This window comes from Citrus clementina, unplaced genomic scaffold, assembly GCF_000493195.1.
Source record: "Citrus clementina cultivar Clemenules unplaced genomic scaffold, Citrus_clementina_v1.0 scaffold_9, whole genome shotgun sequence".
NCBI lineage: Eukaryota > Viridiplantae > Streptophyta > Magnoliopsida > Sapindales > Rutaceae > Citrus > Citrus x clementina.
The window spans coordinates 1,966,135-1,993,694 of record NW_006261964.1 but is presented as its reverse complement, the minus strand read 5'-3'; the positions used below and the strand labels follow the sequence as shown (position 1 = coordinate 1,993,694).

The following is a 27,560-nucleotide window of genomic DNA, read 5'->3' as shown; positions in this document are numbered from 1 at the left end:
CCCCGACACAAAAATGGTATCAGAGCCACATAATTTTGTTTAAATTTTAAATAATAAGATACATTTTATTCTAAAATAAATGGACCCAGTACAAGCAATAGTTAACAGTTTATATACATTAAAAGTATATAATAAAGAAGAAATAAAAAATCTTATAATAGGTTTGAAAACTGATAAAAATAACATAAGAAATATAGAACTCGAACTTACAGAGGAACTTAGAGAAAGAAATATAGACACATTAGGAGGAGAAATTTTAATAGAAAAGAAAATGAAATTTATAGATGAGTTTATAAAATTTTTAATACATTGGTATAAGAAGGAAGCATTATGAATCATAATCAACATGCATTTAATATGATACATGAATTAGCAGATTGTATAGATCATATGATTTTAGGATGGGAAAACATACTAAATACATATATAAACCTAATAACTCAGAAAATAGAATTGCTAGAACAAGAAAGAATAGGAATAATAAATTTAGGACCAGAAATCTATTATGAAATTATAGATTTATATGAATTCGATAACCATTTAATGTTATTTAAAGAAATAAATAAAAATTTAGAAAGAATGAGAAATAGGTGTAGAAGGGATGGAAGAAGTCAAATACATCCACAACTATAAAAATCAAAAATAAAGGGACTCATAAGAAATTAGCTAAAGAAGAAAAAGACAAAAAACGTAAGATACGTTTATTGTAACTTAGGTACCAGAAAGCAGCACACAGAAAAAAGAAAAAGAACAGACTCTTGTACTTGATATATTCTAGGATAACTTTTAGCTTCAATTTTTTTATCCCAAGGGTCCCTGGGTTACAGATTTTCACATTGTTGATATTACTAATTAGGGGCTTATTTATATCCTAATCTAACTTTTGACCCCAAACATAGGATGAGTATTATTTTACCCTCAATTAATCCAAGTCTAACTTATTTAATTGTCATTGAAAAACCTACGTAAGGAAAGTGAATATCTTTTAGGATAAATATCGAATTACTCCCATCTAGTATGATTATCTTTAATTTACTCTCAAAAAATGTAAAAACATTAATTTACGTCTTAAAATTTGATACCAGTTATGGTGAAGTACGTGGCGTTGTTATACCAGAACTACAACAGTTAAGACTGTTCTTAGGACCAGTAGTCCGCAAGCTCGGGTTTCCAGCCGATATACTTTCGCAAAACTTTTAAAACATTTTTCTCGGGTTATACAACCCAAAACAGACTTTCCTTTAGTCTAAAACAGGGTACCAAACCAGATAAGAAATGATCAAAAGTTTTCTGATGCACAGGATCCTTAGAAAAGGCAAGTGCAGAGCATACTTCCTTAGGTTTTCAAAATGAACAGATTTAATTCTTTATTCTTTTTTCCATTTCTAAAACTTCATTTGGAGAGAGAGAAGAGGGGTTTAGGGAGTCATGGAGAAAAACACACGAGTTTATTTCTTTCAAACTTCTATATTTTACAAGAGAAGAGAGAACTCCTTATATAGGAGAAAACTCAGGAAGATAGGATAAGATTCCTATCTTTTACAAAAGTAAAAGTAAATATACATCATGACACACCTTTAATTATTACAAAAGGACAAAAGATGCTTTAATAATTAAAGCATAACTTTTGACAAAAGCAAAAGCAAAAGCTTAAAGTAAAAGCAAGCTGTAATGATTACATAAGACAAAACATAAAGTAAAGCATAAGAAGACAAACTACTTTTATGGAGAGGAGAGATTTATGTAGTCATCTTCAGAGGAGCTTTCTGTCGCATCGGGGTCCGTGTCACCAGAGTGCTTTTGGAAAAAAAATTTGGAGAGCTTGAGCTTGGGATGTTTGCAGGAGGGACCACGGCATGGGGGATGAGGGCAATTGTATTCCCTCGGAGTACCCTTTGGAGTATATTTTGGGGAAGTTTGGGTGGCTTTGTCGGCTTGAGAGGGTCGAACTGGGGTATTGGAAGGTCGGTGTGATGGTCCTGGAGCAGAAGGGTCAGGTTCATCCAGTGTAGGTTGGGGGAATTGGTGAAGGTGTTGGCTGAGAGGAAGGAAGTCTTCCCAAGGGTCCTGAGAGTCTTGGTAGAGGAAGTCAGTGTAGTCTGGACGTTCTTCCTTAATGACAATTCCTGTGGACTTAGGTTTAGAGGTGGCTGAAGGAGTCGGGATCATAAGGATTTCATGTTGGGGTCCTAAGGAGGTGTGTGAGATATTTTTTAGTGGGGGATGTTTGTGGTTTAGTTGACAAAGGTAATTATGCAGAACATCTTGAAGATCATTGTCAATGATAGCTATATGTGGTGCAGTGAACCATTCATATGCTTGATCTTGAGTCCAGAAGAGGTTGGTGGCTGGATGTTGGAAGTAGGGCCTGTGAATGATGAAAACTGTTGTCCATAATTTTGCTTCAGAGGTAGGCATACGATCAAGGTTGTGAATTTCTGAGAGCTGTTGAAGCTTCTTTCTCCACCATGGTATTGGGGAGAACCATTCAAGGAGCGTCCAGGTAAGGGAGGTAGCATTGTCGGGATGAAGGAGATGTTCCAGTGTGGGAGTAACTGAGAGGATCAACTTGGTTGCATAAAGGACTGTTAGGCACCAGATGTACCATAACACGTCTTCAGTGGTGTCTCTGGATGGATCAAGGGTTAAACCTGTAGAAAACATATTCTCTAGGTGGAAAGAGGAGAAAGGGAAAGGGTCTGTGACAAGATAGGCTTTCATGAAGAACCGAAAAAGAGCTTTTCTTGCAAATTCTTGGATATCAAAAACAGAAGAGAAGATTTTGTTGAAGGGAAAAGTTTTTATGGTGAGAGCTTCGGAGGGAAGGGATGTAGCCATGGAGATTATCGGAAAGTGATATGTGGTGGAGAACAGGGTGAGAAGTTTTTCTGGTTTTGAAAGTCTGGATAGCATATCAGGGATGAGGTTCTAGGACCCCTTTATATGCTTAACCGAAAAATCATATTTGGAAAACCAATCCTTTAATCTGAGTAACATTTTCTCAGGAACAGTTTTACCTTTGAAATTGAGAATATTGGGAAAGGCTGAGCTGTCCATTCGGATGAGAAAGTGGTGTCCAATCAAATGATACTCAAATTTTTTGATGCCATTTTTTACGGCGAGGATTTCTTTGAACACACTATGGTAGTGCTTCTGAGTGTCAGAAAAGTGGCCGCTAGCATGAGTAATAAAGTGATCCTTATTATTAAGTTCTTCGAGGAGGATGGCACCCCATGATTCATTACTTGCGTCAGTTTGTTGGATGCGTTTGCCATCTGTGATCAACTTTAAAGGAGGCGGATTTTGCGCGATCTGTTTGAGAGTAGTGACAGCAGTGGTGTGGTCAGCATTCCAATCGGGGGGCTTCTTTTTTAATAAAGCCGAAAGATGATGAGTGTGGTGGTCCACATGTGGAATAAAATCACGGATGTAATTGATGATGCCGAGAAACTGTTGGACTTGTCTTTTGGAAAGTTGCTGATCTGGAAAGTGAAGCAACTCTTGGGCAATGTGTTTTCCAGGCTGGTAATGACCATCTGTGATGACCATACCAAGGAATTCAATTTGGTCAGTAGCAATGGTGCTTTTCTTGGCTGATAGCATAATTCCATGATGTTGAACAATATCATAGAACTGAGTTAACAGCTGGCGATGTTCATCGTGGGATCCTGAAAAAAGCAAGATATCATCAATGTAAATTAATGCATGATGCAGGATAGGCTCAAAGATTTTGACCATGGATTTTTGGAAAATGGACGGGGCTGTTTTGAGACCGAAAGGCCGAACTGTCCATTGGAAATGGGCATTGGGGATACAAAAGGCAGTTTTGGAACGGTCAGAGGGTTCAATGCCTAATTGCCAGAAACCTGATTTTAAATCGAATTTGGAAAAGATCTGGGCATTTTTGAGAAAAGTAAACATGCTTTGTCTGCGGGGTAATGGAAACTTGTCATCTTGTAAAAATATGTTTAGGGGCTGATAATCAATGACTAGGCGTTTCTTTCCTCGGACAATTTCAGAATGTTTTTCAACATAAAAGGCTTGGCAAGCCCATTGAGAATTTGTGGGCTCAATTAAACCTTGGGCTAACAATTGTGAACATTCTTGTTGAGCTAGGAGTAAGTCAGAAGGACTCATTCCTGGGTGAGTGGCCTTGGTTGGGTTAATGTCTTCATTGAGCTTAAAAGGGAGCTTAATGAAGAAAGACTTATTTTTCCACAATGGGTTTGGATGGGTAAACTCAGAATGGGTTTCGGGACAGAAACTTAAAAGTTTAGTGGAAATATCCTGGTAGGACTGGGGTGTTTCAGACAGATTGTAGAGTTTCAGAATGTTTGTGTATGGTTTGAACATGGACTTGACTCGGATTCCAGTGGGAATGATTTGGAGGTGTTTGAGCTGGTGGAGGACATCAAAACCTAACAAGACATCCTTATCAGGAAGGGTGGAACCGATAACTTTGGTCCAAATGACACAATTGGGAAAAAGTGAAATACCAATGGGTTTTTTGGTAATCAAAGAAGTGGAGAAGACTTTGCCATTGACAGCTTTGAAATGTTCTTCAGACTTGGTCCAATATTCGGATGGAAGAATATGGGGATTTAACATGGTGCGTTGGGCACCAGTGTTAATGAGACCAATTGCTGGAACGGGCCTTTGGAATTTTGAGGGTAAGATCTGGATTTTGATGGATGGAATAGGAACAGTAGTGTCTAGGGACAGTAACTGTTGATGGAAAATCACTTGGGACTGATCGCTGTCGGAATCAGAGGAATTTTGTAGTGCGAACACTGTTTCATCATTAGGTTCATCTTGTTCAGAGAAATAGGATTCCAGTTCATCCGTGGCTGGAGAATAATCGGTAGTGGCTTGAAGATGCTCAACTAACCGAATTGATTTTTCTCGTTTGTTGGGACAATCTTTGGCAAAATGACCTTTTCTTTTGCAGATAAAACATCGGCTTGATTTTCTTCGCTGAAAGTCTCTGGAGGAAGAGGACTTTTTGCGGAAGAATCGGTATGGTTTTCTGGATCTGCGAGGTCTGGATGAAGATTCTGGATTTTTGAATTTCCTAAAATGCCTTTTTTTCTCAGGACTGCAATCACAATCTTTTTTCTTGTGGCATTTGATCTGCAGATAAGGTTTTTTGCAAGCACTTCGGAATGGTTCTTTGTCTTTTAACAGTTCTTTGAAAAACTGTTTTTGCTCGCAAAGTTTGTCAAGGCAAGTTTTGGCAAGCTGAAAGATTTTGCCAAGGGAGATGTTTTCAACAGCAAGGTTGGAGGCGGTGAGTTGTCGTTGTATGTCTGGTTGGAGTTCATCTGGAAGGGATGACAGAAAAACATGCTTCAGTGTGGGCTCGTTGAATCCATTAAGCTTATAGAACAGCAGGGACATCCGCTTATAATGGAAGTCAAGATCCTTAGCATTGAGCGAACAACATTTCATGTTGAGATAGTCTCGTTGTGCAGCTTCAAAGACGGCAGAGGGGTCTCCAAGGAATTGATCATGGATAACCGCAAGAGCACTTGAGACTTCTGGTAATTGGACAAACTGTAGCTGTCGGTATTGACCGAGAGAATCAAACCAATCTCTTAGAGCACCCGTAAAACGAGTAGCATATTCTCTAAGGACTGATTCAGTCGTAGCTCCGGGTCTGAGCATTTGGAGGTCAATCCAGGCAGACATTTCATTGAGTCGGTCACGCCATTTATGGGATGGAAGATCATCAAATGTGAACCATGGACCATTGGATGGTTTTTGACTGGGGGAACTAGGCTGGGTTTGAGCTGGAGGAGGTTGGTTTGTTGCCGAAGATTCAGGTATGTCTTCGTCAACTTCGGAGGGAATATCAACATAGGGTTCGGTATGAGAGGGTTGTCCGGGAGAAGGCTGATCAGGTTGGGTCATCAAGATTCGGGTGATATCAGCATAGGACTTTTCAGAGTCACTTGAGGATGGTGAGGAGGCTGTGTCAGATTCAGTATGACTATCAGAAACAGCTAGATTGGAATCAGAAGTTTGGTCATCGGAAGTAGAGGAATGGTTTACTGTATGGGCACTAAATTGATGCATGGGCTGTTTATCTTTGGGTTGAGGGTGTAGTGGCGGTGGAGCTGGCGGAGATATCTGTGTAGGAGGAGCTAAAGGTTGACCAGGGATGGATAGAGAAGAAGGGTGTAGTGAGACAGGTCGAGGTTGTGAGCGGGGTTGTGGTCTAGGTTTTGGCTTAGGTTTGGGCAGTGGATTATCACGAAAAAGAGTATGGGTCATGCCAAAGAGTTTAGATGGATCATATGGTTTGATGGGGGAAAGCATAGAGGCAAAAGGATGATAAGTTGGACCAACGGAAGGAATAGGAGGTGAAGAGGTAAAAAGGGAAGGCCTTTCAATCTGAGCAAGCTCAGTTTTTAGGCGACGGATTTCTCGTTCTTTTTGATCAAATTCTGGACCATAGTAGCGCTGGGCAAGCATAGCGCGTAGTTCAGAATCAAGTTGGGTAATCCTGGACAGCCTCCTCACCATCCTCAAGTGACTCTGAAAAGTCCTATGCTGATATCACCCGAATCTTGATGACCCAACCTGATCAGCCTTCTCCCGGACAACCCTCTCATACCGAACCCTATATTGATATTCCCTCCGAAGTTGACGAAGACATACCTGAATCTTCGGCAACAAACCAACCTCCTCCAGCTCAAACCCAGCCTAGTTCCCCCAGTCAAAAAACATCCAATGGTCCATGGTTCACATTTGATGATCTTCCATCCCATAAATGGCGTGACCGACTCAATGAAATGTCTGCCTGGATTGACCTCCAAATGCTCAGACCCGGAGCTACGACTGAATCAGTCCTTAGAGAATATGCTACTCGTTTTACGGGTGCTCTAAGAGATTGGTTTGATTCTCTCGGTCAATACCGACAGCTACAGTTTGTCCAATTACCAGAAGTCTCAAGTGCTCTTGCGGTTATCCATGATCAATTCCTTGGAGACCCCTCTGCCGTCTTTGAAGCTGCACGACGAGACTATCTCAACATGAAATGTTGTTCGCTCAATGCTAAGGATCTTGACTTCCATTATAAGCGGATGTCCCTGCTGTTCTATAAGCTTAATGGATTCAACGAGCCCACACTGAAGCATGTTTTTCTGTCATCCCTTCCAGATGAACTCCAACCAGACATACAACGACAACTCACCGCCTCCAACCTTGCTGTTGAAAACATCTCCCTTGGCAAAATCTTTCAGCTTGCCAAAACTTGCCTTGACAAACTTTGCGAGCAAAAACAGTTTTTCAAAGAACTGTTAAAAGACAAAGAACCATTCCGAAGTGCTTGCAAAAAACCTTATCTGCAGATCAAATGCCACAAGAAAAAAGATTGTGATTGCAGTCCTGAGAAAAAAAGGCATTTTAGGAAATTCAAAAATCCAGAATCTTCATCCAGACCTCGCAGATCCAGAAAACCATACCGATTCTTCCGCAAAAAGTCCTCTTCCTCCAGAGACTTTCAGCGAAGAAAATCAAGCCGATGTTTTATCTGCAAAAGAAAAGGTCATTTTGCCAAAGATTGTCCCAACAAACGAGAAAAATCTATTCGGTTAGTTGAGCATCTTCAAGCCACTACCGATTATTCTCCAGCCACGGATGAACTGGAATCCTATTTCTCTGAACAAGATGAACCTAATGATGAAACAGTGTTCGCACTACAAAATTCCTCTGATTCCGACAGCGATCAGTCCCAAGTGATTTTCCATCAACAGTTACTGTCCCTAGACACTACTGTTCCTATTCCATCCATCAAAATCCAGATCTTACCCTCAAAATTCCAAAGGCCCGTTCCAGCAATTGGTCTCATTAACACTGGTGCCCAACGCACCATGTTAAATCCCCATATTCTTCCATCCGAATATTGGACCAAGTCTGAAGAACATTTCAAAGCTGTCAATGGCAAAGTCTTCTCCACTTCTTTGATTACCAAAAAACCCATTGGTATTTCACTTTTTCCCAATTGTGTCATTTGGATCAAAGTTATCGGTTCCACCCTTCCTGATAAGGATGTCTTGTTAGGTTTTGATGTCCTCCACCAGCTCAAACACCTCCAAATCATTCCCACTGGAATCCGAGTCAAGTCCATGTTCAAACCATACACAAACATTCTGAAACTCTACAATCTGTCTGAAACACCCCAGTCCTACCAGGATATTTCCACTAAACTTTTAAGTTTCTGTCCCGAAACCCATTCTGAGTTTACCCATCCAAACCCATTGTGGAAAAATAAGTCTTTCTTCATTAAGCTCCCTTTTAAGCTCAATGAAGACATTAACCCAACCAAGGCCACTCACCCAGGAATGAGTCCTTCTGACTTACTCCTAGCTCAACAAGAATGTTCACAATTGTTAGCCCAAGGTTTAATTGAGCCCACAAATTCTCAATGGGCTTGCCAAGCCTTTTATGTTGAAAAACATTCTGAAATTGTCCGAGGAAAGAAACGCCTAGTCATTGATTATCAGCCCCTAAACATATTTTTACAAGATGACAAGTTTCCATTACCCCGCAGACAAAGCATGTTTACTTTTCTCAAAAATGCCCAGATCTTTTCCAAATTCGATTTAAAATCAGGTTTCTGGCAATTAGGCATTGAACCCTCTAACCGTTCCAAAACTGCCTTTTGTATCCCCAATGCCCATTTCCAATGGACAGTTCGGCCTTTCGGTCTCAAAACAGCCCCGTCCATTTTCCAAAAATCCATGGTCAAAATCTTTGAGCCTATCCTGCATCATGCATTAATTTACATTGATGATATCTTGCTTTTTTCAGGATCCCACGATGAACATCGCCAGCTGTTAACTCAGTTCTATGATATTGTTCAACATCATGGAATTATGCTATCAGCCAAGAAAAGCACCATTGCTACTGACCAAATTGAATTCCTTGGTATGGTCATCACAGATGGTCATTACCAGCCTGGAAAACACATTGCCCAAGAGTTGCTTCACTTTCCAGATCAGCAACTTTCCAAAAGACAAGTCCAACAGTTTCTCGGCATCATCAATTACATCCGTGATTTTATTCCACATGTGGACCACCACACTCATCATCTTTCGGCTTTATTAAAAAAGAAGCCCCCCGATTGGAATGCTGACCACACCACTGCTGTCACTACTCTCAAACAGATCGCGCAAAATCCGCCTCCTTTAAAGTTGATCACAGATGGCAAACGCATCCAACAAACTGACGCAAGTAATGAATCATGGGGTGCCATCCTCCTCGAAGAACTTAATAATAAGGATCACTTTATTACTCATGCTAGCGGCCACTTTTCTGACACTCAGAAGCACTACCATAGTGTGTTCAAAGAAATCCTCGCCGTAAAAAATGGCATCAAAAAATTTGAGTATCATTTGATTGGACACCACTTTCTCATCCGAATGGACAGCTCAGCCTTTCCCAATATTCTCAATTTCAAAGGTAAAACTGTTCCTGAGAAAATGTTACTCAGATTAAAGGATTGGTTTTCCAAATATGATTTTTCGGTTAAGCATATAAAGGGGTCCCAGAACCTCATCCCTGATATGCTATCCAGACTTTCAAAACCAGAAAAACCTCTCACCCTGTTCTCCACCACATATCACTTTCCGATAATCTCCATGGCTACATCCCTTCCCTCAGAAGCTCTCACCAAAAAGACTTTTCCCTTCAACAAAACCTTCTCTTCTGTTTTTGATATCCAATAATTTGCAAGAAAAGCTCTTTTTCGGTTCTTCATGAAAGCCTATCTTGTCACAGACCCTTTCCTTTTCTCCTCTTTCCACCCAGAGAATATGTTTTCTACAGGTTTAACCCTTGATCCATCCAGAGACACCACTGAAGACGTGTTATGGTACATCTGGTGCCTAACAGTCCTTTATGCAACCAAGTTGATCCTCCCAGTTACTCCCACACTGGAACATCTCATTCATCCCGACAATGCTACCTCCCTTACCTGGACGCTCCTTGAATGGTTCTCCCCAATACCATGGTGGAGAAAGAAGCTTCAACAGCTCTCAGAAATTCACAACCTTGATCGTATGCCTACCTCTGAAGCAAAATTATGGACAACAGTTTTCATCATTCACAGGCCCTACTTCCAACATCCAGCCACCAACCTCTTCTGGACTCAAGATCAAGCATATGAATGGTTCACTGCACCACATATAGCTATCATTGACAATGATCTTCAAGATGTTCTGCATAATTACCTTTGTCAACTAAACCACAAACCTCCCCCACTAAAAAATATCTCACACACCTCCTTAGGACCCCAACATGAAATCCTTATGATCCCGACTCCATCAGCCACCTCTAAACCTAAGTCCACAGAAATTGTCATTAAGGAAGAACGTCCAGACTACACTGACTTCCTCTACCAAGACTCCCAGGACCCTTGGGAAGACTTCCTTCCTCTCAGCCAACACCTTCACCAATTCCCCCAACCTACACTGGATGAACCTGACCCTTCTGCTCCAGGACCATCACACCGACCTTCCAATACCCCAGTTCGACCCTCTCAAGCCGACAAAGCCACCCAAACTTCCCCAAAATATACTCCAAAGGGTACTCCGAGGGAATACAATTGCCCTCATCCCCCATGCCGTGGTCCCTCCTGCAAACATCCCAAGCTCAAGCTCTCCAAATCTTTTTTCCAAAAGCACTCTGGTGACACGGACCCCGATGCGACAGAAAGCTCCTCTGAAGATGACTACATAAATCTCTCCTCTCCATAAAAGTAGTTTGTCTTCTTATGCTTTACTTTATGTTTTGTCTTATGTAATCATTACAGCTTGCTTTTACTTTAAGCTTTTGCTTTTGCTTTTGTCAAAAGTTATGCTTTAATTATTAAAGCATCTTTTGTCCTTTTGTAATAATTAAAGGTGTGTCATGATGTATATTTACTTTTACTTTTGTAAAAGATAGGAATCTTATCCTATCTTCCTGAGTTTTCTCCTATATAAGGAGTTCTCTCTTCTCTTGTAAAATATAGAAGTTTGAAAGAAATAAACTCGTGTGTTTTTCTCCATGACTCCCTAAACCCCTCTTCTCTCTCTCCAAATGAAGTTTTAGAAATGGAAAAAAGAATAAAGAATTAAATCTGTTCATTTTGAAAACCTAAGGAAGTATGCTCTGCACTTGCCTTTTCTAAGGATCCTGTGCATCAGAAAACTTTTGATCATTTCTTATCTGGTTTGGTACCCTGTTTTAGACTAAAGGAAAGTCTGTTTTGGGTTGTATAACCCGAGAAAAATGTTTTAAAAGTTTTGCGAAAGTATATCGGCTGGAAACCCGAGCTTGCGGACTACTGGTCCTAAGAACAGTCTTAACTGTTGTAGTTCTGGTATAACAACGCCACGTACTTCACCCTAACTGGTATCAGAGCAACCAATGAAAAAAGTCAAATTTCTTTAATATTTCATTATTTCTTTTCGTATTACTCTCTTCTGTTTAACCAAACTCTGACCATTTTCTTTTCTAAACCCTCACTTCTTCTTTCTAATTAAACCCTAATTTTGCATAAGGATAAGCAAAATTGACAGCATCCATTTCTTTTCGATGGGCACACACGGCCTTCCTTGGCCTTGGGCTGGCCGCACTTGGCCTTCCTTGACCAACTCAGGCTCCTGTGGATATACTTGAGAATAAAATTTTTTTTTTAGGACTCTGAAGTTATTATGATATTTTACGGACCTTTAAAATAATTTTACATATCATTTATTAACATGAACAGATTTGTTTTGGGTCTTAAATCATTAGTTGATAGAATTTATTATGGATAGGGATATTTTTATATTTTAATAAGTTTACGATAACAATCTATTAAAATTAACAACATTTGGGTGATAAATTAATATTTTTACACTTTTGGAGATGGATTGAATATCGCCATTCCATGCGAGGGTTAATTCGAAATTTACCCCTCTCTAAAATAGAATAATGGTTATCTTCTTGAAGAGGAAACTGTTTTGACCAGGGGACTTCATCTAGTTCTAATCTAACTCAGAAGTTCAAATGGGGTCTAGTGGAACTGTTAAACACGCGTTACACGCCACGAGCAACATCACGGCCTTCTAATATAGCACATATCCATACGAAGGAAGCTGATGTTCTAGCTCCTTCTGAATTGACCCGTGTACTGGACGAAGAAGGTTGTGCATCTTGTTAGCCAATTGTACATGAACTGTAGATGTTTTCTGCTGATGAATTTTGTTTCCTTTCGTGTTTATGAAAGTAGTTCAACGAAATGTCTCTCTTGTGTTATGTGTTGGTACTCTTAACGTTCCACCTTTAAGTTCAGTTCTTTCCAATGTTTTTATCACTGCACTTGTTTTTACCATTTTTTTTCTAGTATCATGAATCCTTTTCATCAAAAGCTGCATAAAGAAATTATTCTGAATCTTTTTCATCTAAAGCTGCACAAAGAAATTATTCCAACTGGTACTGTTGGCATTTATATTTGAGAAATAAACTGATGGATCGTGTTAAAACTTTTAGGAGGCTACTGTGTCTGAGTTGAGGCACATGAATGATGAAGTTTTGGAAACTCAAAAGAGATGGAGACAACTCTTTTAAGGATTCGGAACTTTTTAAGAAGCACTAAAGCTGCAATACTATTTCAGCTACGCGAAGTTACAAAGCAGGCATGAGTTATTTGTGGAGCACGTTACAGCTTCGCGCCCTTCCCCTTTAGTTTGCAGCATTATGATCTGATAATTTTCCAATTGCTTGACTTGATTGTCTTTGTTGTGCCGGTTGCTTCTGCTCTTTTTTGGTTGAGGCAACGCAGCACAGACCGAGGGAAACACTCTCTTACAGGGGTCAAAACTCATGGCTGGATTAGGTAATCTTAGTGGCCTTCCAAGCTCTTTCGATCATTCTGCACATCAAACGCCAGAATCTAGACCTCGTGTGGCTGAAATTGTTGAAAGTTCAACAAGTAAAGCCCAGTAAATGGTTGATGTGGCTGTGCGGGTAAGGAAGGCCAAAAAATTTATTTCTGTCCTGTCCTGTTTTGCTCTGCCCTTTGCAGAATCTTTCCGATTCTTTAACTTTCTCCACATTGAAACATTTTATTTCTCAATTTGAAGAATTTACAGTGAACAAATCACATCTCATGGAACCTTTGTTTGGTGTGGATCTCCCCTCAATTATGGTCCAATTGCTCAAACCCTTTAGTAGTTTGTCGGCTATACTAATATCGTGGGAATTAATGGAAATATTGAACCTTGCTAGCAGAAGAAAATTTCTGTTTTCTCTGGTTTTCCATGGGGAGTGGGGCTGTCGGGCCTGATTTGGCCATTTTGAGGAAAGACGGGCTACTTAGTGACCGTCCAGTCTTTTGATCGAAGGGTCGATAACTTTGGCATGTCTGGATTTAATTGATTAATAATTATTTTATCATGCCTGCCACTGAACTTTTTAAGATCTGATGCAGTGCTTTTGTTCAGAATGAACCCACTGCTACTGCAGGCACTGACATAATGGGAATTGAGAAAATTGAGGAGGCTATGGATTTTGTAAACAATAGGCGTTCAGGAAATGGTTTAGCCACGCCATCAATTAGGTATTCTACCTTGGCAGATTTGGTTCACAGCTCTCATAATTCTCAGCCGAATCCGTCCACTGGCAAATAGTTGTGCACCTCATTCTACATGGAACAATTCATCTGACGAAAATTATGCACAGATTCCTTTAGAACTTGTTGCACACCGTGCAGCTTCCTTGCTCGTGAGTACAGGCAAATTTTAGGATTCCGATGTATAATCCTATTCGGATTATTCTGAACTCGACACAGTACATTTGAGGATCTGCTTTCTGAAAGCCCTTCTCAGATGCTGTAAAGTTTTTAGTTATTATTTCGTAATTACAAAGTCTATGTACTCAGTTGATTTTTTTTTTCCTATTATTGTCGTCTGTAAATACATTAATGTGGCTTATATTCCAAACTACGTAAATTCTGGACCCTTATTATTCGCATAATCCCATATGCAGATATGTACAGAACGAGATTTTCCTCCAGCAGATGTTGCTCGGATACCAGATTCTGCAGCCACGATTTTGCAGCCATGTTGTTTGCCGGACCTTCCAGTATATGCAAAGATGCAGAAATACATGGAAGTAATCAAAAATCAAATATTGGATTCATGCCTACATCTACATAGCACAAGGCTATTACTCTGAAATATCTTGTATGTAATATATGTTTAACACATAAACTTTGTCACCTCATGTTGTGCAACACTCTTTTTGCCTCAATAATTATTTTTTTTAAACCTCAAATACAATTGCAATACTTGTATCATAAGTATCCGACAATCCGACAAACCTTCCAGATGAAAAAGGATTAGCATTTTGTCTTCAATGTTTGTAGCCGAAGGGTCGTTACTTTCATCCCTCCTCATATGCAGAGAGTATACGGACTGTGAATCATAGTGTTGCAACGATCAAACTCAACAAGAAATAACAAGCATATCTAACTCTTCACCTCCAACACCAAACCCAACCCCCCCACCCCCGGGGGGATTCAAGAGAATTGCAAAGAAAATTGGCTGCTTTAACAACAAAAGGAGGATAATGACTCTCGACTAATTTTGCTACACAATTGACAAAAGCTTCAAATTAAATGATCAGAAGCTAGAATAACTAATGCGGTATGCAGTGAGTCAGTGACAGATACAACCAAAAGCCTATCTCATTCCACTGATTCCTGTGTTCCGGTTTCCTGCTACTCCAGTTACATTCAGAACTTTAATCCGTTAAAACAGGTTTTTCATGCGGCATGTTGGTCCGATTTTAACACCATCATAATTTTAACTTCTTTTTGGGCCTTTTCAACATTGCAGATTCACCGTCTTTCACACTCTGCAGCAGAAAAGACATATTCAGCCAACACTCAATCAAACAAAATAAGTACAACAAAGACCATGAATGGGAAATAACCTGTTGTTTTTTGCCTTTCTTTATTTTTTTGTTTTTCTTCTTTTTCTTACTTGTTTTCTCAAGTTCCTTTGGCTCAGAATTTCCAACTTCTAATTCCTTAAAGGAATCCTGCAAATTCACAAACAAGGATGCCATAAACAGAAACATCCCAACAGCATTCATATCTTGTTATAGGAATACCAACTCAACGCACCTCTGAGTCACCAAACGAATTCACATGTCGAATGATTCTACCTGAATTTGAAGACCCACCTGATATATAAGGGGGTTCAAATTAATCAGGAACCCGTCCAGCACACTAACAACGCATATATTTTGCATACATACAGATAAAGAAATCAAACCACTGATATGCATCACTTACTAATATGGTGCTTTGTCCGGACAGGGATGACATGCCAGGATTTTCTGAAAATTAACTAACTGAAAAAGCTAATGAGGAATATCCATCCAATGGTTGCTAATGATGTCTCCGGAATTTATTTTTTTTAATTTGCCAGACTAATTTAAAGGTACCAAATTCTAAGGGCAAGAAAATCAGCTAATTACTTAAGTTTTCATGTCTCACTAGCATGACATCAATCCACCACTCTCATATAAATATAAATAAAAATGAAAACGGGCTGTCCAGGATTTAATTTGGAGTGGAGAGAGAGATCCTTAGCTTTTTCAAAATATCAATTTCAGGAAGCAAAAATAATAGAAATATTTCCTATATGCGCTGAATGCCAATGAAACAAATGCCAAAAATAAAGTTAAAACAACAGTGAGGCATCATTCCAACTACAAGCTCTCCCCAACAAGATCACTACTAATTGTATCAAGCATTTTGAAGAAAAACCCCAGCCAATAACTTAAAACTATTCAAAGCTTACAACTTTGGCATGCTATTGCAAATTTTAGTCCGTATCAGTAGTTTCACCAATCTTTTCATAACCATGAAAACGAAAAACCAAAAAAAAAGAAATTTTAAAATCGATCTTCCATTTTTTATTTTTACATGTTTTCCTTTATTCAGTTATCTCATATGGTTAAAATACCAAGAAAATAACTACATAACCAAACATTTTCTTACGAGGACAAGCAATATATTTTTTTAAAAACCCGCTTACTCGAAAATACAGTGTCTTTGGCATTCTTAACAGCCAATTCAAGAATATCTGGGTTAATAGAAGACAATCCATCCGGTTCTTTGAGTTTTCTATCTAGGAACTTGGCTAATGCCGCTGCCTTGTTTGTGGTCAACGGTCCACCAGGATGTGCCAATCTACTACACAAGTAACAGCACAAACATGCATCAATATAAAACCAAAGATATCATACAAACAGCAAGTTAAAGCAAAATAGATATATAAAAAATAATAAGAATTGAAACCTGGGTTGAGAACGAGAAGAAGAAGTGGCAAGAGAAGGAAGAGGAGCAAATTTGCTGCCTCTCAAAGCTCTTTTTTCTTCTTCACTTAATTCTTCTCTCTCTCTCACCATTTCTGTCAAAACATTCTCAAACAAATTACATTTCCAAATAATACGCAAAGCTTACAGTTCAGCTAGACAAAAATGAAATTACTTAAGAATTTAAACTTCAAAACCAAAAAAAACCTAATCCGCCGTTTTTAGACTTCACTTCACTTCTCTCCGCTGACGATAAATTTTTCACGTCAATAAAGAGAAGTACACGGCGTTGATGAGAGTGAACTCGTCGAAATCTAAGCTTAACATTCATCCATTCACAGCATTTTAGACGAAATCTAAGTGATAATCATTATTCAAGGAAGCATTTCAGCAATCGATTACAAAATCTAAGATCTAACCGTCGTATGCGGCCTCACGGAGATTTCCGTCGGCCTCCCGGCAGGTTAACGGTGATGGTTGCCGCTCGTTGAGTTGAGTTTACGGAGGCGGGATATGCCGGTTATACGAGGGAACCGATGCATAGAAAATTAGAAATTAATTGAACGGTTAATACCAATACGATGTAATTTATAATCTTTTTGTTTTTTTTTTAAATATGAAAAATTGGCTTGGTACTGCATAAATAATGTAACAAACATTAGCAAATAACAATTATTAAATTTGAATTTAATAATTGTAAAAATATAAGGTAACAATAATAAAAGTTGTGAGAAAGTGAGAATGCTTTCCAAGTCTATCCGGTCTAGTATGAACGTTTTGACATGACTTGATAATATTTTTTAGACACTTGTGGAATTCAGGCCATGCGTTTAGCCTCAAAATTTAATAAATATTTAAAAAGATTAATTAAAATATATTTTTTAACATTTATTTAATCCATTCATAACGTATATTTAAAGTTTTAAATCTTTTTAGCTTAACATTTAAAGGCTAATCTAATAAAAACAAAATTCTATATATTAAAAACTTAGAAAATATAATAAAAAATTTCTACATATAACACATAAATTCAAGATTTTAGGCAAAGCCTACAAACCCCTCTTGACAAAAGACATGCTCAGGTCGGGCTTAGGCTAAGCCAAACATGGTTTAAGCTCGAGATTGTTCTACAAAATAGGGGTGGGCAAACGGTTCGGTTCTATGTACAAAAATATAATGGTTTTAAAGTTGGCGAACCGATTGATTTTTGTTCTGTTCGGATCAGTGTGTTTGGTTTGTTTTAATTATAATATATTAATTGAAAATATATAAACCAAAAAACAAATTCCTCTCTCAAATCCCTAACCCTAAATTTCAATTTCAATTGAAAAATCTAAATCGAACCGAACCGAACCAAATTTAGGAACAGAACCGAAATATTTTCCTAAATTCAATTTGAGTTCGGTTCGGTTCAGTTCGAGACCTAAACCAAAACGAACCAATTATTGCCCACCTCTACTACAAAATACAAATATCCAGACAAATCATATCATAGGATTATTTTGTATTTTTCGTGTTAATTTAATACAGACTTACTACTATTTATTCAAAAAGAGATAGCTGAAAGTAAAAAATTGATTACTTTAATTTAATACCGGCTTATTATTATTTAATAAAAAAAAACAGATAGCATATATTAAAATAAAACATTTATTAAGTTAGCGAATTCGAGTCGCTCGTTCGAATTAAATTTCCAGTGCCAAATTCGGGCTTAAAACTGTTCAATTAGTCATATTGTGTTTTTTTCATCTAATATAACTTTATTCTATTTGTCTAGTACTGATTTAAAGTTTTGAATAATGTAAAATTATTTTAGCATTTAAAATTCCTTTTGTTTTGAATAATTAAAATTCTTTATTTGTGTTGGCATAAATTTGCCATAATTGTGAATTAAAGGGAAAAAAAAATTCAATTCTACTCAGGCGTGTCGCTTCATTCATGACCTAAGCATTGAATCGCCCGTTCAGTAATGTCATCATGAAGGCAATCGTCTAGGCTTTAACATAGTTTCAGTGAAAACAGATCGACTTGGAGCAAAATACACCTTTGACCACATGAATGCTCGAGGAAATTAATTAATACAATGCCACGTGCTCAACCAAAAAACCATAAAGATGATAACAATAGGTTAATGAAGCAACCTTACCACAGAATAATTAACGTTTCTCATTTGAGATTTTTTTTTTTTTTTTTTTTGGTGACCTTTTCCCCTCTACTGTATGACTTCTTAGCAGAAACAAACAATTACAGGTTTCATTCCCCCCCAAAAACATGGCATCCACATTAATGGCACAATGTTTTCAAAATAATTATATTGATGGGGGGACATGAACAAATTTGGGAGAGAACCGAATCCTCTCAAATTAAACGCCTCTCTTTTAGCCTAAAATTCTAAAAAGAAGGCCACGAAGCAAGAGGCCAATCTGGATGGTAAATTCTGAAGAAATGAGACCTAATCACCGTGGGACGTGTTGGGATCCCTTAGAGAAAGGAGGGCAGGATACGAGGCACACTAGTTGTAGGGAATCCAAGACCATGCATTTCAGATAGATATTCCAGCCATATTCTTAATCAACCGAGCAAGAACTTAAAAATATCGCTGAGTGAAACAATGCCCTCTACACGCTTGCTGCCAGCCTCCACGATAACAAGCCGTCGAACCCCTGAAACCCAAGTAAAAGCACAACTAATCTGGCTAAGATATCATTCCAAAGTCATTCAATGTTGTAAGAAACCAATGGAGGGAAGTGGCCAACAATTAAATTCCACACAAAATGGCAAACCTCCTAAGTGTGGGAATTTCTGATGAAAGTCAAAAGATCATGAAAAACTAATGGAAAGTTCATATTTTGCATGCTTCACGGTTATCAAATTTAACGGCCAAGAAGATACAGGAAAAAAAAAAAACCATTACATCAGTCCAATAAAAGTGGATAGAAAATGCATCAACTCGAAAATGGAAATAAATAATGACAACTGCTGGTGTATTTCAAATCACGAAATCATCAAGTTCCATTCCACTCAGTGGACCATGGACACAACAAGATGTTGGAATTGCAAATTTTGACAGACATATTGACAAGTATACTCATTATAGAAGCCTATCCACAATGTGAGAACAAAACTGAGATTTCAACTGTTGCTAAAAGTTTACTCCAAAGGTAAACAGGAATATAATTGTCACCATTTTCAATACAAGAAGAAATGATCATTACCGATGCAACTTCTTAATAGAAAGCCTGACAGCAAAATGCTGTATTGTAACACAAGTTTGCACTTCCCTGTGTAGCCTTAGAGTAAGCACAGACATAAAGAAAAAAAGGAGACAGGCCATGCACAGATCATAACTTCATTTTGCATCACTTGCACTGATGACAAAATGTTACATCCTTAATCCAACAGCAGCAAAAGATACAAGTAGTTGAAAGCAAAGCACACATTACAAAAGCAATGATAAAAATAATAAAAAGAATCAAATTACCTGGGTTTGCCAACCGCTCCATCACTTTATGCAATGTATCTGACGGCAAACACATCTGACATCTTTGACTTCTCAACTCATAAGGAGAATATGAATCTTGTCCCAATTGCAATGCCTAAATTTAATTTATTTGAAAAAAGAACAAGAAAGGGACATGCGGACATGAGTCTAGCTATCTGACATGAAAAATTCCGGACATTTCAAACTAAACTGCACTATAAGATGGGAGGGACAAAACTGCAATCACCTAACAAAAAGCTGAACAGCTAAAACAGATGTACATATGCAAATTTAAGCAACTGGAAATATCGGCTTATTATCAGTGTTAGCAAATATAAAAGGAATTATACCAAACCAATGTTAGATGTCTACTAAAGTTCTAGCACGCAAAAGTAATCCCAAAGGCCGGGCATACACATGTTAATTTGCATGTAGTAAATGTCAACGATACAGCTCAACATTGTTTAACACAGGCAGTAACAACAAAGTAACAAATGGAAAAGTCAAAAATACCATTTGACAAACAATGACACGTAGTATGAGAGATTAAATATCAGATGATACAATGGTTACCTGATGAATGGTCATTTCACTGAGATTAATGTGCGCATAAGCTTTGTCCTTTGCCAAAGCCGTAATATCACTGTAGAAAAGCAATTAAAAGCCATCACCCGCAATCACAGAACAACATCAAAAGCTCTTTCTTACAACAAAAATGAACATCTTAAACCACAACTTACCTCCGACAGTAGATATCAAGTAACGAGTCGTTGTCATCAACTATGGGTATCGAACTTACTTGAGCTGCAGTAGCAAAAGTACATAGTGAAATAGCACGTAGGATAAATGAAGAAATTGGGCCAAAGTCTCCTTTTGCATCAATGCAGTAACTAACAATTTTACCCAACCCGGCAATAGCATTACTTCAATCTAGGGGAAATAAGCTTTTTTCAATTAAGGAAAACAAAAGACACACTAATACCCAGGAACCCAGATCCCGCAGCATAGTGTAATACAATAGAGGCATATGAAAAAGCCATGAGATAAAAAGATTCTATTGCACTATACTAAGCAATCTGCATAACCGAAAATCCAAATTCCACATTTTTTGTTAATTTTCTTAATTTTCTAAACTTTTTTGGAAACAAGAACTTACCTTGGACTAACAAATTTAATGCAGCACTAAGAGAAGCACTAGGTCTCAACATTGCCAATGGTCGTCGATTAGGCTCTCCAATCTTTGGAACCCAAGTACCCACAGGAATTGCACAAATTGGTAACTTTAGAATGGGCAACGAGCTAGAACAATGCCTAAAATACCTGCAAACACCTGAAAATGAACATGCATTGGTCAGTAACAAATCGCAAACCACAGCTTAGAAAACTAATAGAAAGGCTTACATTTTAGAATTCCAGAAAGGGATGCAATATGTAGTAGCTGAGGAAATGAACCGTCCTGTGAAGATGAATGGATGATAGGAACTGTAGCCACCTCATTATGCAAAATCTTTCGCGCTACATCCTTCAAGTTATCATTCGGCCCCGCCTGCAAAATCAACAAATATTTGGATCAATAGGTAGTGCCACTAGTACAACATATCACCTGGAGATGCTGCCTTCCTCAAAATAAGCAGCAGAAAATACTAAAAACAATATGCATGAACTACAAAAATAAAAGAATATACCAAAGAAGTTAGATCAGCAACCCATATCAATGTTAACGTAATGATACAGCCACAGAGTAGAACACCTCAAAGAGGGCTTCATTTGGACATACAAGCATACAAATTGACATAAATCCACTCAGATATCATGTTCTATGGGCTATGAACTTGAATTGTACTCATCTATGTGACCTAAACATAATCCAAAGATGCCGCATGTTTCACTCACATAAACAAGAGGTCTTGGAAATGCTTTCCCATGACTATCAATTTGTCTGTTCAAATACGCTTTCCCCTCTTTCCAGGCAGATATGGTGTGTGTTTCAAGCTCTTCCTCTGTGAGATTTGAGCCATGATTTCCAAGCTGCATGTAAAAAGTTTATATGTTTTACAAGAAGCACAAAAGATATAACCCAACCATTGAAAGCTTAGATCAACAATTTCAGTGTCCAATAATGACGTACAGTATGCAAAGATACATTCCACAAAGACTCAAGTTAAAATCTCAAAAGTCTTCCAGTAATTTTGAATTCATACATGTATACCACATAGTCCTATGCAAACACATAAGTACATAGTTTACAAAGAAATTGGGGAAAAAAAATCATCTAATTCTTATAATAATTCATGCAATCTAGGTCCAGAATATAGATTAGCAGCTTCAAAACAATGTAAATTTTTTCAGTGACAAAGTTTATGTGAGAAATGATAATGAAAATAATATAACATTCCTAACTTTGACAAAGTCATCAGTAACCAAAGAGCTTGACCGTACATACATACCTCTCTTAAAATCAATATAAAATCTGACGCACTAAGAACTCCAACAAACCGCGCCTTGCTGAAGTCCCAAAGAGGAGCCATGGAGATACCCTGCAAACGGCTTGACTTAGAAAAGATGTATATCAAAACTCTTTGTTGCAACAAGTATGTGCAGGAATATTCTACACAACTGCAAAAACTACATATTAAGTTAGATTTTTAACATCCTAAGATCTGAAGCAGAAGAATCAATAAAATACAAATACAATACTAATTCAGAAACAATACAGCTAAAAATCAATAAACTCGAAGAATACAAAACTAATTAGATATCAATGCAAGCTAAAGAATAATAAATGTCCAAGTTAAGCTTATTTTATAGGAATTGGAAGAATGATCGGTAAATCCACTTCTATTTATAAAGCTGTAAACATGGAAGTAAAAAATTTTAAAATATCCATAATTGTTTGCCAGCATTTTAGAAGTCCTATCATTTAAAGTTTTGCTCCAGGACAGAAACAACGACACAGAAATGCAACTGCGAATTAGTTATTTTTACTCTGCATGCATGCTAAATTCTCCATGGTGAAACACATTTTTTGACAGAAACAGACCAGAATATGTTGACAGGCCTTCAGATACTGTATATTTTTCGTTTACTGATAGAAAACTGAAAAGATGTATACCAAACCGAATAGAAGATAATGAATACAAGTAGAACAGGTATACACAAAGAGGGGGGAAAATTATTTCCATTCTGACTGTATATAAATAATATAGATACCTGCTCATAAAGTATATGAAATGCTTGTTTTACAGGTAGATCAATGTCCAATGCTACAACCTGTAAATCAGTTGCATATAAATTAGGAGAAAGTGGTCCAAATCTTTAGTAATCGAGTTCAATAGACTATCTAAAGTGGATGTCGTAGAGGACTGAAAGGCCAATGGTTAAGTATCCAAACCTTGCCTGACTCGGGAAGTAACTCATAAGCAGTGTGTGTAGACAAGAATACAGAAACACGATGACGAGAAACCTGTAAGTCAGCTTCGGATATTCTTTCTGCTGCCTCAGTCAAAGAACCATCAGAAATTTGAACCTGAACATAAACCAGAATGCCAATCAACTTAAAAAACTAATATCAGAGTAAAACCAATTCGATATCAGTTAATTTCAAAAAATAAAATATTGCAGCAGACACTAATTGGATAGAATGTCTTAGGTTCTACCTAGGTAATGGCAACTTAAGACAATAAAGAAAACAGAAATCGCAAAGCACACATTTTGAGGTGTGAATACTCAAAATGATTTTTATGATAAAACTTAAAAAGTATTCAAATTAGAAGATGCAGCATTGAGTAAAAGCCATATGGTCACTTAACTAAGTTAGATACATGAAACAATTGTAGCGCCCCCTCAAGTTTAGTTAAAACTTAACCAAATACAAGAAAAGATGATCAGCACAGAGATCCAGGCAATCAGAATGTTAATTATTAAGGTATAACTGACTCTTACCAGACGCTGAAATGCCTCATTATCCACATCCATGTTAGATCCAGAAGGCATTCCTTGATTAATTCCATGCATAAAATTAGGTTCTGTAGCCAAAAGAACAGTGTTTACAATCCCATATTCGCTACTTATGAAAGGTTGGTGTTCGTCGTGTCTCCATTCTCCATCCACACAAAACTTGTACTGCACATAATGTACAATATAAAAGAACATAACTTTATGAGAACAAAATTCAAAGATCATGAGTGCCGATGTGAGACAAAGAGAACCTTTTGTTCACAACCTATATTAACTGAAGGTTCTTTGTGGGTATAAACAAACACGTACATCTTCACGAACTGCAAATTGACTATGTAAGAAAAAGGGATTACTTCATGCAAAAAAGACTTACCACAATCAAGCATGCTTCTTAATATATCAGTATGTTGTTTAGTACCTTTGCAGTTACTAAAGGAATTAGTTGACCATAATCTGTAAGTATACTATATCAACATCAAGTGATCCAATTCCCCATTCAGATTTTTCCAAGCTTCACAGCCACCCACTCTAAAGCTCATATGCCCCATTGTTCTCTCAGATATCATTGCTTCAATATCTAAAATTTCCCAAATAACAACTTGACTAGCTCACCCTCATAACAAATTAAGAATTTGAAAACGACAGAATATGAACCAAGTTTAAAATTTAAACATTTCACTCTTATTGAACAATCCACGTTTAACTAACTCAAACAACCTCGTGAAACATGTCATGTTCAACCAACTCAAACACTAGCTAATTAAATTCCTAAGATTCTCACACCGATCACAAAATTTAAAGCCACTACTTTTTTTGTCACACTGATCAAAAAATTTAAAGCCACTAAATTTTTATCTAATAGACTTGTTTCTAAACTAACCTGGTGGTATCCTGGGGGAATGCTCCAAATAATCTGAAAAACAGTAGGGCAACCTTCCACCGGCGACATAGGCAACAGCTCAGACCACCTTCACTCACAATACACAATAAAGCAAAAGCATTACTAAATTTTAATTAACCAAAATGAATGTAACCAATAAACAACTAAAGTTTAAAAAAATTAAAATTACCTATTGAAAGAGCCACTAAGAAAAACACTCCTCCCTCCATAAGGCCACACGAAGCGCATTGGAATCAGCACCGTGTCTGGCACAGAGGCGGGTTCCCGGGCAGCATCCATGCCCGGATTGAACATTTGACCCGTATTCATCAATTATCAATATCTTCTTAAAAATATATCAAATTTTGTTACTTAACAGTGAAATTGTACGGAATGTAAAATAAATAAATAAATAAACCCTAATTTGACAGAATCAAAGCAAAAACTCACATAAATAATAAACCCTAACAAAGGATAAAAAGGGGAACAAGAAGAAATAGGTATATTTCACAGAATGTGAAGGTGTTAAAATCGATAATAGAGAGAGAGATACGATTGAATCTGAGTTTTTCCTTCTTTTTTGTTCAAATATCTAAGAACAAAAAACAGAAATTTTGATAGAGACGTTGAATGATAACAACTAAGAAGTACAATAATAATAGTATTATTATTTTATTCTTTTATACAAAAATAATAATAACAGTAATAGCTGTAGTGAAGAAAACAAGGGAGAGTGTGAGGTGATAAAACGCAGCGTCGTGAGAGAAATGAACGAAAGGGTGAGGTGGTAGTGGCTTGGCGGTCGTGGCGTTGGGGTGTTGTGTTGGTTGGTGTGTGTAACTAACTGGTAAAACTGTAAAAATGCAAAGCGGAGGGTGGAGGGTGATGTTTTTGTTATTGTCCGTCGTTTCGATGAATCTATTTTGTTCCTTTTTTTTTTCTCGCACGTGCGACTACGTGACAACGAGGCACCAGACTAAATCATCCGATAAATAAATCGGGTAATTTTTTAAGGTTTTGCGGACATATTCTTGTTGGGTCAAAAAAGGGGAATGTTAGCATATTTTATGTGTTTCAGTATTAACATTTTAAGATTTATTTTTTATTTTTTACTCGAAATTCACAATTTCATTTTTTTATTTTTTGGATTTCCTTTCTTGGGTTGTGTTAAAAAAAAGTAAAAAAAAAAATCCTTTGTGAAATAAAATTTATCGTGATCTCTTCTTTTAATAATGACATCAATATTTATTTTTAAAACATGTGAGGTCAAATTATTTTAGTTATTATCACTGAACATACGATTAATAGTTATTTACATAATTATTAATTTTATTACATGTTAAATTTGTAATATGGGAAAAAAAATTGTACAGGGAACATACTATTAAATTGTGATCATGATCCTCTCCTAATATAATCTTATTTTGAGTAAATTCTATTAGTGTGATTGGTGGTTAATAAATTAAAAAGAAAAAATAATTAAATTCTAATCATACACTAATACTAAAAGACAGATGGTATTAAATCTGTAAAAAAATCAGGAGTGCTCATATTAAGAGTGGATCTTAATCCATTAAATTGATAACATCCTCTTATGTTTGTAGGTAGGTTGAAAAACTAGCAGACAAGTTGACAATTACAATAAATAAAATCTACACTATTATATAATCAATGGTTAGTTGTATTTATCATATGTTACTTTAGTATTCCACCTTTCATCATCATTTCATCGTAAAATTTATTTTTCCCGGATATCAATTTGATCATTAGCTTAACTATGCTTTGAATCTCTTATGAATACTGACAATGGAAATATCAAATCAACCAAAAATTTTAAAACAATCACTAAATAAATGTCAATTGTAACAACAAAACCCAAAGAGAGGAAAAATGGAGTTCATTCGGTTTAGAGTAGAATATTCGAATTTCGCAAATTATCTTAAGTGCTCATATTTTTCAATTATCCTTGCTTATTTTAAAAAATAACCCACTTTGATGTTGAAGCTGTTTCCTTTGTTGGAATTATTCATGTTCACACAATGTTTAAAAGCAATAATTCATTAAAATTTAATAAATAAATGAAATCAATACAAATGTAAAAAAAAAAAAAAAAACACAAATGATATGAGAATTCTCAAAGAAAAGTGTGCCAATCTTTAATTTTTTATCTAAATATTTTTATTGTTGTGATGGGTGTTTGATAAGGGAGAAAATGAAGAAAGCAGGTAGTGATGGCAAAATCCTACATGAGTTTGAGGCTCTATAGGGCTTCACTCAAAATAGGTTGAATTTTAAATAATTTTTGGGAAATGAGGTGGGGAATGAGGAAAAAATAATCTCCAAATTCTTAATGTGGGTGGGGTTTGGTTTTGTACTTCCCACCTCAATCCTCATTATATATAAATATTTTTTTTAATTTTTATTTAATAATTTTGTTTCATAAGTTATAATGTTAGTTAATAATTTTTTTTTAATTTTTACTTGACATAAATGAGTTACAACTAAAAGAAAATCCTACAATATAATTTTTATTCAACCTAAAATATTGTTATGTTTTCTTTTCTCTCTTAGGATACTGCTATCTTCAAACATTTTTTAAATTTTGATATCATTTCAAGTATTATTTCAAACATTTGGAGATTTTTTAAAAATAATTTAAATATTTTATAATATGGTAATGATTTTATTTAAGTTTTAAAATTTTAATTTATTGAAATTATATATCTATATCTATTATAAAATAAATAAATGAGGAATGTGGTAAGAATGGGGAAATCATTTCCCACGCGGGGATTCCCCATCCCCAACCCACAAAGGTAGCATTTACATTTTGGATTGGAGTGAGAATCTTGAGGAGTGAGAATCCTAGGATTGGGAGTGTGG

The 27,560-nt window shown here is 36.8% G+C and overlaps 2 protein-coding genes across 7 annotated transcripts; both read right to left on the bottom strand.

Annotated features, from left to right (window-relative positions):
* Positions 1 to 14,699: 14,699 nt before the first annotated feature.
* Positions 14,700 to 17,020, bottom strand: LOC18032555. 4 transcript variants are annotated; one of them, XM_024189995.1, is made up of 7 exons: positions 16,779 to 16,820; positions 16,567 to 16,678; positions 16,343 to 16,454; positions 16,080 to 16,237; positions 15,161 to 15,219; positions 14,968 to 15,075; positions 14,700 to 14,889 (listed from the first exon to the last, which is right to left on the bottom strand). In XM_024189995.1, the coding sequence occupies exons 3-7, from the start codon at positions 16,450 to 16,452 to the stop codon at positions 14,830 to 14,832; spliced, it is 495 nt and encodes a 164-aa protein (XP_024045763.1). In that variant the 5' UTR covers positions 16,453 to 16,454; positions 16,567 to 16,678; positions 16,779 to 16,820; the 3' UTR covers positions 14,700 to 14,829. The 4 variants fall into 4 exon arrangements, with proteins under 4 accessions (XP_024045763.1, XP_006419622.1, XP_006419623.1 ...); XM_006419559.2 differs by lacking the exon at positions 16,567 to 16,678 and having other exon boundaries at positions 16,779 to 17,020; XM_006419560.2 differs by lacking the exon at positions 16,779 to 16,820 and having other exon boundaries at positions 16,567 to 16,772.
* Positions 17,021 to 18,430: 1,410 nt separating this feature from the next.
* Positions 18,431 to 25,549, bottom strand: LOC18032566 (sucrose nonfermenting 4-like protein). Of its 3 annotated transcripts, none has more exons than XM_006419555.2 (13): positions 24,868 to 25,549; positions 24,678 to 24,765; positions 23,783 to 23,962; positions 23,232 to 23,366; positions 23,051 to 23,110; positions 22,288 to 22,377; positions 21,734 to 21,868; positions 21,242 to 21,386; positions 20,997 to 21,170; positions 20,581 to 20,644; positions 20,414 to 20,483; positions 19,841 to 19,955; positions 18,431 to 19,022 (listed from the first exon to the last, which is right to left on the bottom strand). In XM_006419555.2, the coding sequence occupies exons 1-13, from the start codon at positions 25,005 to 25,007 to the stop codon at positions 18,931 to 18,933; spliced, it is 1,488 nt and encodes a 495-aa protein (XP_006419618.1). In that variant the 5' UTR covers positions 25,008 to 25,549; the 3' UTR covers positions 18,431 to 18,930. The 3 variants fall into 3 exon arrangements, with proteins under 3 accessions (XP_006419618.1, XP_024036472.1, XP_024036469.1); XM_024180704.1 differs by lacking the exon at positions 24,868 to 25,549 and adding an exon at positions 24,063 to 24,128 and having other exon boundaries at positions 24,678 to 24,750; XM_024180701.1 differs by lacking the exon at positions 23,783 to 23,962.
* Positions 25,550 to 27,560: the final 2,011 nt, after the last annotated feature.

Excerpts from the sequence above, each read along its gene's own strand:
- LOC18032555 (XM_006419560.2), bottom strand. The coding sequence starts at position 16,690 with ATGAATGTTAAGCTTAGATTTCGACGAGTTCACTCTCATCAACGCCGT. Across the intron at positions 16,238-16,342 it reads TCTTCTCGTTCTCAACCCAG|TAGATTGGCACATCCTGGTG; the intron begins GTTTCAATTCTT and ends TTACTTGTGTAG. Across the intron at positions 15,220-16,079 it reads CAAAGACACTGTATTTTCGA|GTGGGTCTTCAAATTCAGGT; the intron begins GTAAGCGGGTTT and ends CTTATATATCAG.
- LOC18032566 (XM_006419555.2), bottom strand. The coding sequence starts at position 25,007 with ATGAATACGGGTCAAATGTTCAATCCGGGCATGGATGCTGCCCGGGAA. Across the intron at positions 22,378-23,050 it reads TTCATATACTTTATGAGCAG|GGTATCTCCATGGCTCCTCT; the intron begins GTATCTATATTA and ends AGCCGTTTGCAG. Across the intron at positions 19,023-19,840 it reads GGAGCGGTTGGCAAACCCAG|GGGTTCGACGGCTTGTTATC; the intron begins GTAATTTGATTC and ends CTTGGGTTTCAG.